The 14808-nt window shown below is 43.9% G+C and overlaps 1 protein-coding gene across 3 annotated transcripts in view; it reads left to right on the plus strand.

The window, feature by feature from the left end:
• FAM210A (family with sequence similarity 210 member A) overlaps positions 1–3183 on the plus strand; it is a 30325-nt gene extending 27142 nt beyond the window's left edge. For all 3 annotated transcript variants that reach the window (XM_039522135.1, XM_039522136.1, XM_039522137.1), the window contains exon 4: positions 1997–3183. In XM_039522135.1, the coding sequence (XP_039378069.1) occupies positions 1997–2329 (333 nt within the window). In that variant the 3' untranslated portion in view covers positions 2330–3183. The remainder of the gene's footprint in view (positions 1–1996) is intronic.
• Positions 3184–14808: the final 11625 nt, after the last annotated feature.

A 14808-nucleotide genomic window follows, 5' to 3' on the forward strand; every position in this document is an offset into this window, starting at 1 on the left:
ATTTTCTAACAATTTTTATAAACAGTTGCCACTGTTTTGATAATTCTAGTCAGTAAGTAGAAGTCCCTTTTAATAATACATAATCAGGGGCCTGGTTTGATGCAGACTAGGACTGAATCTGCTTTGTTGCTAGAAAACAGTAGAAAATACAGTTTCAGTTCAATACTAACTTATCTTTGCTATTGTAAACTTTATGAAAAATGAATTGGCATTTAGTCTTACATCACCTTTTGCATTTTTGTTTTTTGGTGTTTCCTTGTAATGAAACAGATTCTTTCAGTCTTACTTTGCATGCTGGGTTATCAAATCATCCTGGTGGCTGCTCACCATTCGCTTTCTTTTATTTTTGTTTAGTTTAAATGGTATTTAAAATATTTGTAGGAACTTGCTCTTTTGTTACAGGGTGCAGAGACTGTCAATAACATGACAAATTATGACTTCTTAGGTTGTCTGTTTGGGCTTATCTGTCTTATTCCACGCCAGCGTCTAGCCTGTAGTAAAGGTGACTGGCCTTCAAGTCTTATAGCATTGTTTAGTATTTTCCAACAAGGAGCAATTAAGCAAAGTGAGATTATTCTAAAGTGAGAGACAGATGCAGAGAGTATTTATAAGTAGCTAAAGAGCTGCCAAACCTTCAGCCCTCGCTGAATTAGGAATTAGTATTTGTCCTCCCACTTTTATTTCATGATATGTCATTATATGGAGATCAGAGCTGGGAACAAAGATTTGGGTAGGAGAAGAAAAGGAGCAGTAGAGGATGAGAGATTAGACAGCACGATCCAGAGGGTTCATTTAGACCTTGTTTTCGCTAGAGCTTTGTCTACACTAGTACTTTTGTCAGTAAAGCTTTTGTCAGAGGTGTGAAAAAACACACCTCTGACTGACAGAAGTTTCACCAACAAAGCACCGGTGTGGACAGCGCTGTGTTGGCTGGAGATGCTCTCCATAGCTACCGCCGCTTGTTAGAGGTGGTTTAACTATGCCAGTGGGAGAGCTCTCTATGCTGGTGAGAGAGAGCGGCTACATGGGAGACCTTACAGCGGTGCATCTGCTGTAGACATAGCCTAGAAAAAAGGGTACTAATGTGCTAAAATCCTGCTATGGACAAGGCCATTTGTTGTTTTCACGCTTGTTAGCTGATCGAGAGGTTAGTGAGAACTACTTGTCTACAGCAGGATTTTACCACGTGTTCGCTAACACATGGTAAAAAGGCCACTTTTTTTTCCTAATGTGGATGCTCCCTTAGCCAATGTGCAAATCCAGTCTGCATTTCTTTAACGTATATAGTTTTTAAACGTCTCATTCTTTCAGTTGTCACCTCCTCCCCCCACCCCACCCCCCAAAATAAAGTATTACACTGGTACATACTATTTAAGAAATTAACCTACAAACCTTCTGGTTTTATGCACAAGGACAAAATCACCTTGTTACCTGGATGGGAGACTTCTAAAGAACCTCTAGGGCCTAACTGAGGAAGTAGTATTGGTTATTTAGTATATGTAATTCAGGCAAAATGCTCATGTAATGGTGCATATTGGTATGTAATAAAGAGGCACTGTGCTTTTGCAGGAGATGGAAAATGGAATTCCTGATCACTTGCAGTCAGCAAAGATCCTGTGGCACTTTGCATTTAAAAAAAAAAAAGTTAGTTTAGGGGCAAACTCCTTGCGATGTTAAACAGCTGCTGCATTTCATCCCAGAAGTGATACATCTCAGGGGTACATGAAGTTATGCCTAGTTGGCAATCTCTCTTCAAACCTGTAGTACTCGGGATACTTCAAATGAAAGTGTGTGTGTGTGTGTGAGAGAGAGAGAGAGCGCCTTTCTGAAGAATTCACTTCAGAATAGGTTAATTTATTTCCTTATAACTTGGAGCTCCTTTTTTTAAAAGTTGGAGTTGGCCAATATAAGCTTTATAAAAAAAAAAAAAGATTTTCTAAAGAATATCCTTAGCCCATTTACACATAATTTTGATACTTTTTTGGTTTCCTTTAAGATTGCAACTCCTGCCAGATACACGGTAACTTTAGGAGGAACATCCATTACTGTCAAGTATCTTCGTAAGCATGGCTACATGTCCACACCTCCTCCGGTAACAGAATACCTGCAGGATAGAATGGAAGAAACAAAAGAGCGTCTCTCAGGGAAAATGGAGGAAACCAGGGACATGATTAGTGAGAAGATGGAGGAAACAAAGGATAGAATAACAGAGAAGATGGAAGAAACAAAGGATAGAATAACAGAGAAGATGGAAGAAACAAAGGATAGAATAACAGAAAAAATACAAGAAACCAAAGATAAAGTTTCATTTAAAAAAAGAAAAGAATAAGAAAATGCTCAGCTTAGGTTGTGCAAAAAATTATGCAATTTAACCCTTTGGAACATCCTGATATGGACTTTCTGCTGAGCTTTCATTTGGCTGACTGGAGAATATCCGTGTTCTAAGGAGTAAAGATTTCTGTAAATTCTTTAATGCTAAGGTTCTTTTAAAAGAAAAAAAATCTGTCTTATGAAAGAAAATGAATCTAGTATTAAAAATCCATATGTGCAATGGCAACAGTGGTGGTCAGTTTTTGGTAAGTCAAGATGCTTCTCTAAGATCCACAATATTATTCTGGTCGTCAGCTGGGAACCACCATTGTGTCAGACTGGTTCCTCTATTCCCTGGGAATACAGATTTTTTTTTTTTTTCAGAGAAAGGACATGTCTTTCAGTCACATATAACATACGCACTAATCTCTCTCTAACCACTGCCATCTCAATTCTGAGACAAACACTTTGTGCTGGTGCTGCAAGTGAATGAACTAATGGGCCAGATCCTTAGCTAGTGTAAAATGCCATTGCGACTCTGACTTCAGTTGAGTTACAACAGCTTACACCAGCTGGGGATCTGGATCTTTGTTTTAAAAAATGGTGTCTTGAAACTTTCAAAGGCCTTTCAACTGAAAATTATAGTAAGATGAGTTAATTACAGTAGCCAGGTATTCATTTATACTTTTGTTTTTATATAAAGTTGAATTACAATTGAGAATGTTATAAGATTGAATAAAATGTACTGACTGTAACTGCATATGGACTAAAGCATAACTGGTTCATTTTCATCCACAATGATGCTGTACTTTACTGACGGTGTTCTGCTTTGTACGAGCTTGCAATAATAAACATTAGTGCAGACTTATCTCCCTTTTACTGATGGCATATAGTGATAATTTAAAAAAATATAGTGGTGGGCCCAAATGTTGTTCACTTACATGAGAATTTTCACTGATGGCAATAGGACTGATAACATGCAATAAGCAGGAATCCTATCAGACACTTAAAACCAGTTTCCTCCACAGGCTCTTCTGGTTTTAGATTAACCTAAAAATGTTAATTGGAGTAAAGGTTTATGCACTGTTCCTAAACACCATACAGGGTCTCTGGCTGAAACTATAGACTATCTCACTACCAAGCCACTATCGTTTCATGACTCATTTTGGCCAAAATCCATATAGAAGCAGGAGAGGAGAGTGAATTTTTTGTTTGGTGTAGGCTTCCCCATTATTTCTATTACAAGCATCACTTTGCAGCAAGAAGATGGCCTCCACTACTTGTTTTACAAAGGTTTATTTTAGGGAGAAAAAAAGAGAGTAATGTTGGAGGATTGAGTAGGGGTCAAGAAGTGAAGAGCAGCTCCAGTTTAATCCAATGTCCACTCTCTTTTGCTTTGTTTTGTGGTTTTGGTCAAATAAAAGAATTCAGGCTGATTGAAATCATGACTGCACTGTTTACAAACACATTCAGCCACCATTTTTCTGTGTCTGCTTAGAATATAATTAAACCTTTTGCCAGGGCAAGGCAAAATGGGGTAGTCAGGTTCCCCTAGAATAACAGTGGGGACAGTAACTATTTATGACAAGGTTATTTGGTAGGAACAGTGTCCCAGCCTGGCCATGAAGGTAGACTCCCAACTGACAGAAAACCCAGGCATCATGAACTTTTTTAGTACAGGCCACACTGACATCCATAAATGAACCTCTCTTCCACCAGGGCCTTCATAACCATGGAGTAAGATCCTTTGTAGTTATGTCCTCTTTGAAGAGGGCAAAGTGGGGGCACGTGAGTCCCATCAGTGTCCCCAGCACAGCTTGGGACTCCATTCTCAAAACCAGCAATTGCATCTGGGATACTGTTTTTGTCCACCACCTGTGGGTAAATCAGGTGCCTGATTGTGACAGAAACCTCTGCCACCACTTTATCCACAGTTGATTTTTCAAATGCCAGACTGATTAGCAGTGACCTTGTAGCAGTCTGGGGGAGCACATTTCCTGAGGGGTATAGCAATCCACTTCTAGAGTGGCATGTTGGCTTTCATGCATTTGCTGATGCTGGAAGCTAGGAGTAAGTGGCTCTCAAAGCTCCAGGAATGTAGCTTTTATCACCAAAAGTTATGAAGCCATTTTTGGTCATCCCATGTCTGCATGACTATGTGAGCCCACCACCCATGCTGCTAGAAGTCTCATGGTAAGGGGTCCGGGGCCAGGAGGGTGGGATGTGGGGGCAGTCAGGACAGGGAGCAGGGGGGGTTGGATAGGGGGTGGGATCCCAGGCAGGGTGGTTGGGGCGGGGGGGTCTCTGGAGGGGGCAGTCAGGGAGCTGTGGGGGGTGTTGGATGGGGCATGGGAGTCCCGGTGTCTGCAGAGAAGAAGCAGGGGCAGGGCCTTGGGGAAGGGGTGGGTGGGTGGAACAGGCGCACACCCCTGCCCTGAGCCCTGACCTCCCCCCTCCCCCCGCACACACACAGCCTTCTGCCCTGAGCCCCACAGCCCTGCACACACCCCAGGCCACTGCCCTGAGCCCTTTACATGCCCCCCCATACACACACAGCCCTCTGCTTGACTCCCACGACCCAGCCCTGACTCAGGCACCTCCACACAAACCCAGCACCTCCGTCCCTGACACCTGCACCCCCTTCACATGGCCCTAGCCCTCTGCCCTGACTCTTGCACCCCCACACACACCCCATGCACCCCCCACATCCTGACTCTCGCAATCCCCACCCCACCCTGAGCACCAAATGGGAGCTCCTGCATTAACACACACACACCCCACATTCCCACCTGCAACCCTCGCACCAAATGGGAGCTGCCCAGGTAAGCAGGGGCGGCTCCAGGCCCCCAGCATGCCAAGCGCGTGCTTGGGGCAGCATGCCACGGGGGGTGCTCTGCCGGTCGCCGGGAGGGCGGCAGGCGTCTCCGGTGGACCTCCTGCAGGCAGGAGGTCCACCGGAGCCGTGGGACCGGCGACTGGCAGAGTGCCCCCCCCCCGGCGGCCTGGCGCCGTGCTTGGGGCGACGAAATGTCTAGAGCCGCCCCTGCAGGTAAGTGCCCCACACCCAAACCTCCTGCCCCAACCCTGAGCCCCCTCCCTCAGTCTAGCTCCTGGCCCAACCCTTCACTCCCAACCCTCAGCTCAGTGCAGAGAGAGGAAGAGAATGGGCCAGAACCAGGGAGCAGGTAGGTACCCACTCTATGTGGGCAGGGCCAGGACCCCAGACCGGCAGCAGGCTGAGCGGGTCCAGCAGCCAGGATCCCAGCTGGCAGGAGGCGGTGGATGGAACCCCTGAGCAGTAGTGGGCTGAGCAGCTCAGCCCGCTGCTGGGCTGGGGTCCCAGCCGCCGGCCCCACACAGCCTGCTGCCGGTCTGGGGTTTTGGCTGCCAGGCCCTTGCCAGCCGGGGTCCCGGCCGCAGGCCCCGCTCAGCCTGCTGCCGGCCTAAGTGAACGGAACCCCAGACCAGCAGCAGGCTGAGCGGGCCGGCAGCGTAAGATCAACATTTTAATTTAATTTTAAATGAAGCTTCTTACATTTTGAAAACCTTGTTTATTTTACAACACTAGTTTAGGTATATAAACTTATAGAGAGAGAGACCTTCTAAAAAACAATAAAATGTATTACCGGCACGTGAAACCTTAAATTAGACTGAATAAATGAAGACTTGGCACACCACTTCTGAAAGGTTGCCAACCCCTGGTATAACACTATCATTGCGATGCACATTAACTGGATTAAGAACTGTCTAACTGACATCTCAAAATTAGTCATCAGTAAGGCAGCACTAGTGACTGACAGTGTTTCTGGTGGGATACAACCAAGTTTGCTAGTAGACCTGCCAATGCTAGGCAGTAATCTGGAAGTAAATATAAAACCACCGCTGATAAAAGCTGTGGCTGACACAAAGAAGTGTAAGGAGCGGGTATGCAGACAGAGCCATCTAGAACATGTGCTAAGATAGACACATTCAAACAATGGCTTTTTTTTTAAAAAGCCAAATGCAAAGTTTAGGAACATGTAATGCTGCCCATACCTATGGATGGTGCGGGCAGAGACTATCATGGAAAGTGGTGATTGGATCTAGGGGGTCATAGTAGACAAGCAACACTGTGTGCACCCAGGATTATGCTGTTGCAAACAGGACTAATGAAATCAATGAATGGATACATAGAGGAGTCGTGAACAGGTGTAGGAAAGTGATTTTTTTTTAACCTGCTTATATGGTTTTAGTTAGACAGATGCTAGACTACTGTTAAAAAAACAAAAGATGGAAAAATTGGAGATCTGTTTTCCTGAGGAGGGCATCGTATCAGTTGACCTGTTTCCTACAAAAGACAACAAGAACTGTTGGTCTCAGTTTTGCTCTCAGAGTGGCTTCAGTGCTGGCTGATTGCCCAATGCCTTTCTATTGAAATGGCGATAAGGCCTACTGTATACCTTGCCCCTAATTCTATTGAGCCTGCAACTCATCTTCAAAGTAAGCAGGATCATACCAAGATTATTCTAATTCTCACAAGCTACTTCTTGTACAAAACTAGGGTGACCAGATAGCAAGTATGAAAAATTGGGACGTAGTGTGGGGGGTAATAGGTGCTCATATAAGGAAAGGCCCTGAATATCGGGACTGTCCCTATAAAATCGGGACATCTGGTCACCCTATACAAAACTGTAGTGGTCTACATCATGCATGGTTTGTGTTCTGTCTTAATGTGCACTGATTCTCTAATGTAAACCATGTAAAGAAGTAAATCTTTCTACACCTGACTAACCGGGACTATAGTTTTGAAGTTATCAGTAATGGAGAGAAAACAAGATGCTTGAAAGCATCTCCTTAAGAATTAAAGCAATAATGGCACGGCCACAATGTGTATTTTATTATAATTATTGTGTTAGCTTGAATGTTTTAAACACCTGCCTGTTTCAGGAAGAGACATCTTAAATGAGTGTTACACAGTACATTGGTGGTGTACTGGAATATGGGGCTGGATCCTGTCACATCAATGGGAGCTGAGAGTGCTCAACAGCTCTCAGCATTGGGTTCTCTTCAGTACCATTACGCTGTAAAATTATCTCTGCTCTGTAAGTTTCCTTCCTTTCCTGTTCTCTTAGGGAGCAACTGCATAATTAAACTATGAAAAATCTTTCATTTATCTTCCTCTGGAATTCTTCGTGCCTGAAAAAAAGCAAAGAAACCTCATTTTCCCAAAATGACTCTGTGTTGCCTGTACATTTTCTCCCCTATGATTGTCCAATCAACTCATCAGAATAAAAAACAAACTTAATATTACATACTGCCCTGCAGGCTTATGAAATCAAGATGTATTCTTTCTACTTAAAAGATTATCGTCATCAAAACAGCCAGATAATTGCCAGGGGATAATTATGATTCTGTAATTATTATTGTTGCTGACAGTAAATGATGTACGAGGAAGAATACAGCTTGATTTTCTAAGCTGAAACCCCCCAGAGGAGACACAGACAATCAGAAAACTTGTTTTGACTAGAACACTGAACAAACTTGACAGAGAAGTTAAAAAAGGAAAAAAAACTTGCATACTCTCTACCAAGCTGAAGGGGATTCTACTGCATTTAAAGGCTGCACCTCAGTGACCAATAATCTGGGCAATGAAAGATGAAAAGTAGAAGGAATAGGCTTTTTTGTTTTCTTTTAACAAAATGCAAGGTTTTAAATACTTAAAAGTTCACAAGGTAACAACCAAGAGCCTTTTATAAAATGTTTTTGAGCACCCTGTGCAAACATGACTGGCTTTCAGTGATGTAATACAATTATATAATTCTTATATACTGCCCTGCTCTGACTCTTCCCTCCTTAATACACTTTCTAAATTCCAAATACAACACCAAAACAACACATTTCTAGAGTCAGCTTCTCTATTTAGATAATCACTAGAATTATTGCTTCCTTGGTGAAGATTCAGCAAAGGCTGGATTTCTCCCCCTCCCCCAGCCACTGCTGGTGCCTTGAAAAACAATTTTTTTAATAGAGGCAGAAGGGAGGACCCTCCAATGACATTCACATTCTTAGGTTGAGCTGCCAAAAATCACTTCTTGCTCTGAACTCTAGCCTTAAGGGTTAGCCTCTGCTAAAGTGGGCTATCAAATGATGTGTTTGTAATGGTCTTACACAAAGAAATGTTAGTTTAGGCGTTTTAAAAATGAGATCAACTTGATTAAACATGAACCGGTGGGCTGCAACTTGTCAGACTTTAACATCCCAATGGAGGCAAGCTTTTTTTCAAGGAATATTCATTTTCCCACCCTTCGTTACACTAAACAAGCAGCTAAAACTGGAAATCAGGGCTTGGCTACACTTGCAAGTTGCAGCGCTGGTAGAGGCTTTCCAGTGCTGCAATTAGTAACCGTCCACACCAGCAAACAGGAGCTATCTGTACCTGGCTGTGAACGATCAAATGAGAGGCAGGGAGTGAAACAGCGTTGGAGGCAGGCTGTTTGCAATTAAGACCAAGGGTTCGTGAACATTTTGTGATTTTTCAATCCAGGAAGCTAAACTGTTGGCTCCAAAAATCCACTCTCTCTCTCTTCCCCGCTCCCTGTCACAGTACACCACAGGGAGTGAGTGAAACAGCGGGGAGTCCGTGTTGGAGGCAGGCTGTTTGCAATTAAGAGTTAAGACTAAGGGCTCGTGAACATTTTGTGATTTTTCAATCCAGGAAACTAACACACAGTGTTGGCTCCAAAAATCCACGCTCTCTCTCTTCCCCGCTCCCTGTCACAGTACACCACCCTCCACCCCCCTCTTTTGAAAAGCACGTTGTTGCCACTTGAATGCTGGGATAGCTGCCCATAATGCAGCACTCCCAACAGCGCTGCAAATGTTGCAAATGTGGCCACACACCAGCGCTGCTAGCTGTGAGTGTGGCCACACACCAGCGCTGCTCCTACACAGCTGGATGACCAGCGCTGCAAACTACCAGCGCTGCAAACCGTAAGTGTAGCCAAGCCCTCAGTTATCTGTTTGGGGGATACTGAGCTAAGGAGGCAGCTGCTAGGTGTCTGTAAATGCGAGTCTGTTTCCTGTTTCTACTAGTTGTAAATATAGCTCATCTTTCAAGCACCAGCTCTTAATATTGCCAGTAATAATGAACCATCACTAAAACTGCATTTATAACCTTTTTATTTTTACAGTAGGTGTCTGAAAGAAGACAGGTACAGCTGTTTTAAAGTGATTTCAATAAGACAGCTCGTGCGCCTGTGGCCAAAGAAAAGAGCACAAAACACGTAAAACCCAGCACCCGTTCTTTAGCCCAAATAACATGGTCCGCATGTTCGCTTTCAGGTTTCAATAGTAGGGAGATGAAATCGATGCCCATTTGAGAAGAAAGGAAGTTAATTGGGGTATAAAATAAGCAACAACAGCTACAGCAGCTGCACTGAGCTAGTGAAATAAATGAAATGGGGGGGAGGGGAAGGAGGAGGAGAACACAAAACAGGAAAAACATCAGCATTATCGTTGCAATCCTTGGAAGCCAAAGAAAACATAAACACAACAAAAAAGCCCATCTGTACCAAGTATTTTACTTAACCTTTTACCAGTTATGGTTAATGCCTTATAACTATTATCTGTAATCTGGATCCAGTAATTACAATTTGTTTTTCCTTCAGGCCTCCATAACATTTTACTGCAACTATTGTTTGCATTTTTTTTTGCTTAAGAGCCACTGGCACCCTTCCTTGCCCAAGATTTGTTATGCCTATTTAAGCCACTATGGCAGGCGTGGCTGCTTTGAGTCAGACATCTCAAGAAATGAGACTCTCATATTAGACGCTTTAGAGTAGTAGCTCTTCCCTGCAGTGTGTGGCACCTGCATTAGCCTAATCCAGGTGTGAGCAGCCACACTGCAGCGCCATACTTGAGTTCATGTGTTTACCTGGTCTTGCTTGCAGGTGTGTCACTAGCCCTTGGGGTGTGTGTATAAAATGGTCATGTACCTGTATTGTAACTGTTGCTCTTTAAGCTGCGGGTGCAGCTGTGTATTTCACTCAGGTGTGTGTGTGTGTGTGTCTGAGCCAGAAACAGTTTCTGCTGCAGTAGCTGTCAGGGCAGTGCACGTACTGTGCAGCACCTTGTGGCCCTTCCCAAGGGTCTATAAGGTAGCACCACCCTGCTTCTCCCCCCCTGCCCCGCAATCCCTGTTCCAGCACCCCAAAGTGGCCTACAACGCCAATGCAGATATGGAGGGTGGGTTATTCTTAATGTGTGGCTGCAGACAAGAGTTACACTACAGATAAGTAACCGTTCCTCCTTCTTCCAATGGCTGCAGATGTATATTGCATTCAGGTGAGTCACAAGCAGCATTGTAGGCAATGGGACTTGGAGGCTGTTTAAACAGTGACTGAAATATGACCTTGCCAAAGTTTGCATCTTCCCTTGAAGCTGTTCCATTCATTCAGCATTATGCCACTGCATTATGGAGGACCAAGTAGCAGCCCTGAAAATGTACAGGGTAGGTACATCATCCAGAAAAGCTATATACATTGCTTGCGCGCTCTTCAACGGTGCAGAAAGACATGGCAGAGGTGGTGTATTGGCCAAACCATAATCCGTGGTAATACAGGATATGGTCCATCTGGAGCACTGGGTCTCAATCTGTGGGCTGCTTGCGGCCCAATCAGAACACAGCTGCGGCCCATGTGACATTCTCAGGGCCACACAGCTAGTATATGTATCGCATGGATGCGACCCACATAACACAGAGAGCTGCATATGCAGCCCACAATGGTAAATAGATTGAGAATCACTGATCTAGAGCCTGCCTGACCCTTCAGCCTACCCACATAAAAGTCAAGGAGGCTGGGTAAATGACTTCACATGAATGGGCAATGCCCTTCTTACACCCAAGGTATGTAAACACTCTTCTTGCTGACCAGCCTGCACTTTCAGAAAGAACACGGCTGGGTACATTGTCTGCTTGAAGTGGAAGCCTGACACCACTTAATTTAAAAACTTTGGGTGAGGCCCCCAAAGCTACCTTGTCCTTAAAAAACCCCAAGATGTGATGGCAATAGGAACGGTCATCATCTGAGAAAATATATCACCAGGAGCAAGTAACCAGAAAGTTCAGCTGGGTGGCCCATGAAAGCAGCTAACACTATTAAGCTCCCAAAGCGGAACTTATGCTTTTGCAGGTGGATACAGGTGAGTAGTTCCCTTGAGAAACACTGTTCTGTCTTGAACAAGGGGGTGAATGGCAGAAATGGATGCCAGGTGACCCTTCAAAGAACGTAACAAAAGGCCAGACAATTTCAGACACTGGAACTGTTCCAAAACATCTTTGCTACTCGCTCTCATAGGCTGAGTCCCTTGAACAGAAGCCCAAAGTAAAAAAAAGGCTTCCACTTAAACTAAAGATGGCCCTAGTTGATTAGCATAGGCTATTGGGGGTCTGGATGTAGGAGCGACCCATGATGCTGTGAGAGCAGAGCTGCACGAGCTTGTAGGAAGCTACAAAGTTCTGAATAGTGTTGACCAAGCCCAGGTAACTGTGTGTTGTCACTACTACAGTACTTCCTAGAAATATAGGATCTTTCTGCAGTTAGTGTCTGGGATGCTGCATTTAGGCATATACATTTACACGTAGCTGCATAATGGGTGGCACACATGCAACCATTCTGTACATAACTAACTAAACTGCCGTTGCATAAACGTGTACATTATGGGTGCATAGTTCAGTCACAAAAGTGTAAAGTTCTACCATTGATGAGCACATTATTTTTTCAACACTACTGTCAGATGGTGAATATTTACATACCTAATGACCCTTCCCTTTTGCAGCATAATTTTGCATGAGATCAAAAGTGGCTTTCGCATATGGCTATATCTGCGATTCTTATTTTCTTATGTATAGGCAAAGCATGGTATAAATAGAATATACAAGATTATTTAGAACATTATTTTTTCTTTTTTGTAAAGGATAAAGCCATGAGTGGATTATGAAGTTAATATAGTTCTGAATATGTATAAAGACATCACTCACTGACACTTCAACTACTGCATGTCACCTGTATTGTACCTTTGACTGCTAAAAAAAATACACATATTTAGGCTTAGAGTAACTATCTCAGCCTTTCATTTACAGGAGAAATGGGCCAAAGTAACCAGATTTACTTCACACACAAATAATCCATGAGGTGTCATGGGATACCTTTCAGATTATAGATGATTTCATTGTGCTGAAGAAGAATATCCAAGTAATCTTCTCAGAGACCCTTCCTGTCCTGCAGGTGGAGGAAGACAGAAGGCAGAAGATTCCAGAAGTGCACCGCTGGTTGGAGTCTAGAGTGAAGGAAATTGGCTTCTCCTTTCTCCCAAAGTAGGAATAGCAAGAGCAATGCTTTCTTGAGGCAACCGCATGGTTGATTTGGTTTGATTACATGCGGTATTGAATGGGTGATTTGATATATAAATCTCAGTTGCTACCTTGTATAGTTCTATTTGTAGTTAAAAGTCATAGTAGTTTAGTCAGGGTTATGTTTGCTCAATTTTACATTTACTTGCTTGTTCTTTTTAATAAAATCCATTAACAACTACAAAGAACTGGTTTATTTTTTTCAAATTGCAACATGGGTCAAGTAACTCAGAGGGCAAAGGTAATCTAGTCAAGAGAGTTAAGAGCCACTTGGTTCAGGTTCTCAATTCCTACCTATATCTTCACAATTTTTATCAGTGATCTGAAAGAAAACAGAACTATCACGGACAGAGTTTGCAGATATATTCATTTTCAAATGGTCAAATGTAAAGTGTCTAAGAACAAGGGGCAGAGCCCCACAGACTAAGGCATTCTCTTGCCTACCTTGTCTTACAGGCCTAACCCAGTAGACCTGCTCTAAACACGTCTAAAACTACACAGATGATGGAGGAGGAGGTGCCACCACCCTTATAATGTTCAGTCACGTGGTTAGAGCACACACCCAGGACATAGGAGAGCCTGGCTCTATCTCCCCCACTCCTATGTGTGTCTTCCCCCTCTCAGGAGAGTGTCCTGATCACTAGGCTACAGGGTATTCTAGGGTGGGTGTCTCAGTCTCTCCTGGTGAAGCTGTTCCATTTTGTATAAATACTTAAATATTCATTAGAGCAGGGGCCATGGAACCTGGGCCTCCCACATCCCAGGTGAGTGCCCTAGTCACCAGGCTGTAGTCACACAATCTCTCTGGCCCAGTGCATATTTAATTATGTACACATAGTGGAACAGCTCCAGCAGGAGACCCCAGAACAGCCTGTATCCCTGGGGTCTGGCCAAGACCACACTTCAAGTTCCTGATCCACATCAGGCAGATGGGGGCTTTGAAACCTTTTCCCCTATAACCTTGAGGGAGTGCTCTAACCATTGGACTAAAGATCATCAGGGGGTGGTGGCATCTCCTCCTTGTTTTTTCTTGAAAAATGACTGACCTGGCTTAGACACCCTAACTCCAGGAGAGGGCTTACATCTGTGAACATCGAGAGGATGGAGGTGCCAGAGTTAGCCACCTAAATCCCTTGGAGGGGCAGGGCTTAATCCAGGCCCCTCACAGCATTTCCTACTGGTAACGGAGGTGGCTCCCCACTCAGCTTACTGGCTTCTAAAATCCCTTTTTTAAGCACCTGACTGTCCTCGTGCATTGTGAAGGAAGCCTGAATCCTGCAATGCCTAAGTTCCCATTATGCGCCCTTCCCCCCCACCCAACAATTTGACTCTAACAAAGGACTTGCGGGGGGGGGTGGGTGGGAAGGGCAATAGTGATGATAATCAGCTGAACACCGCTCCCAGTGCATTGCTGTGGCCAAAAGGGATAATGTGACCGTTAGATGTATAAACAGGGAAATATCAAATAGGAGTAGGGAGGTTAAATTACTGATGGCTTTGTCACTGGTGCAGCCATTACTGGAAGCCCGTGTCCAGTTCTGGTGTCCACAGTTCAAGAAGGATGTTGATAAATTGGTGAAGGTTCAGAGAAGAGCCCTGAGAATATTAACGGCTTGGGAAACATGCCTTACAGTGATAGACTCAAGGAGCTGGAAGAGAAGGTTCAGGGGTGACTTGATCACAGCGTGTAAGTGCCTACGTGGGGAACAGAAATTTGGTAATAAAGGACTCTTCAATCTAACAGAGAATGGTATAACAAGAGCCAGTGGCTGGAAGTTGAAGCTAGACAAATTCAGACTGGAAATAAGGTGCACATTTTTAACAGTGAGGGTAATTAACCATTGGAACAACTTACCTAGGGCTGTGGTGGATTTGCCATCACTGGAAATTTTTAAATCGAGTTTAGATGTTTTTCTGAAAGATCTGTTTTGGTTCCAACAGGAATTGCTTCAGGGAAGTCCTCTTGCCTGTGTTATAAAAGAAGCCAGACTGGATGATTTCCAATAATCCCATCTGGCTTTATAAAGATGTTCTTAAGTAGGGCCTTAACAAAAAGGGTCCCTTTAGTACATTGATAAAAATCCCCTCCCCATCAACATTGACTGAGA

This window comes from Mauremys reevesii, linkage group 2 (genome assembly GCF_016161935.1).
Source record: "Mauremys reevesii isolate NIE-2019 linkage group 2, ASM1616193v1, whole genome shotgun sequence".
Taxonomy (NCBI): Eukaryota; Metazoa; Chordata; order Testudines; family Geoemydidae; genus Mauremys; species Mauremys reevesii.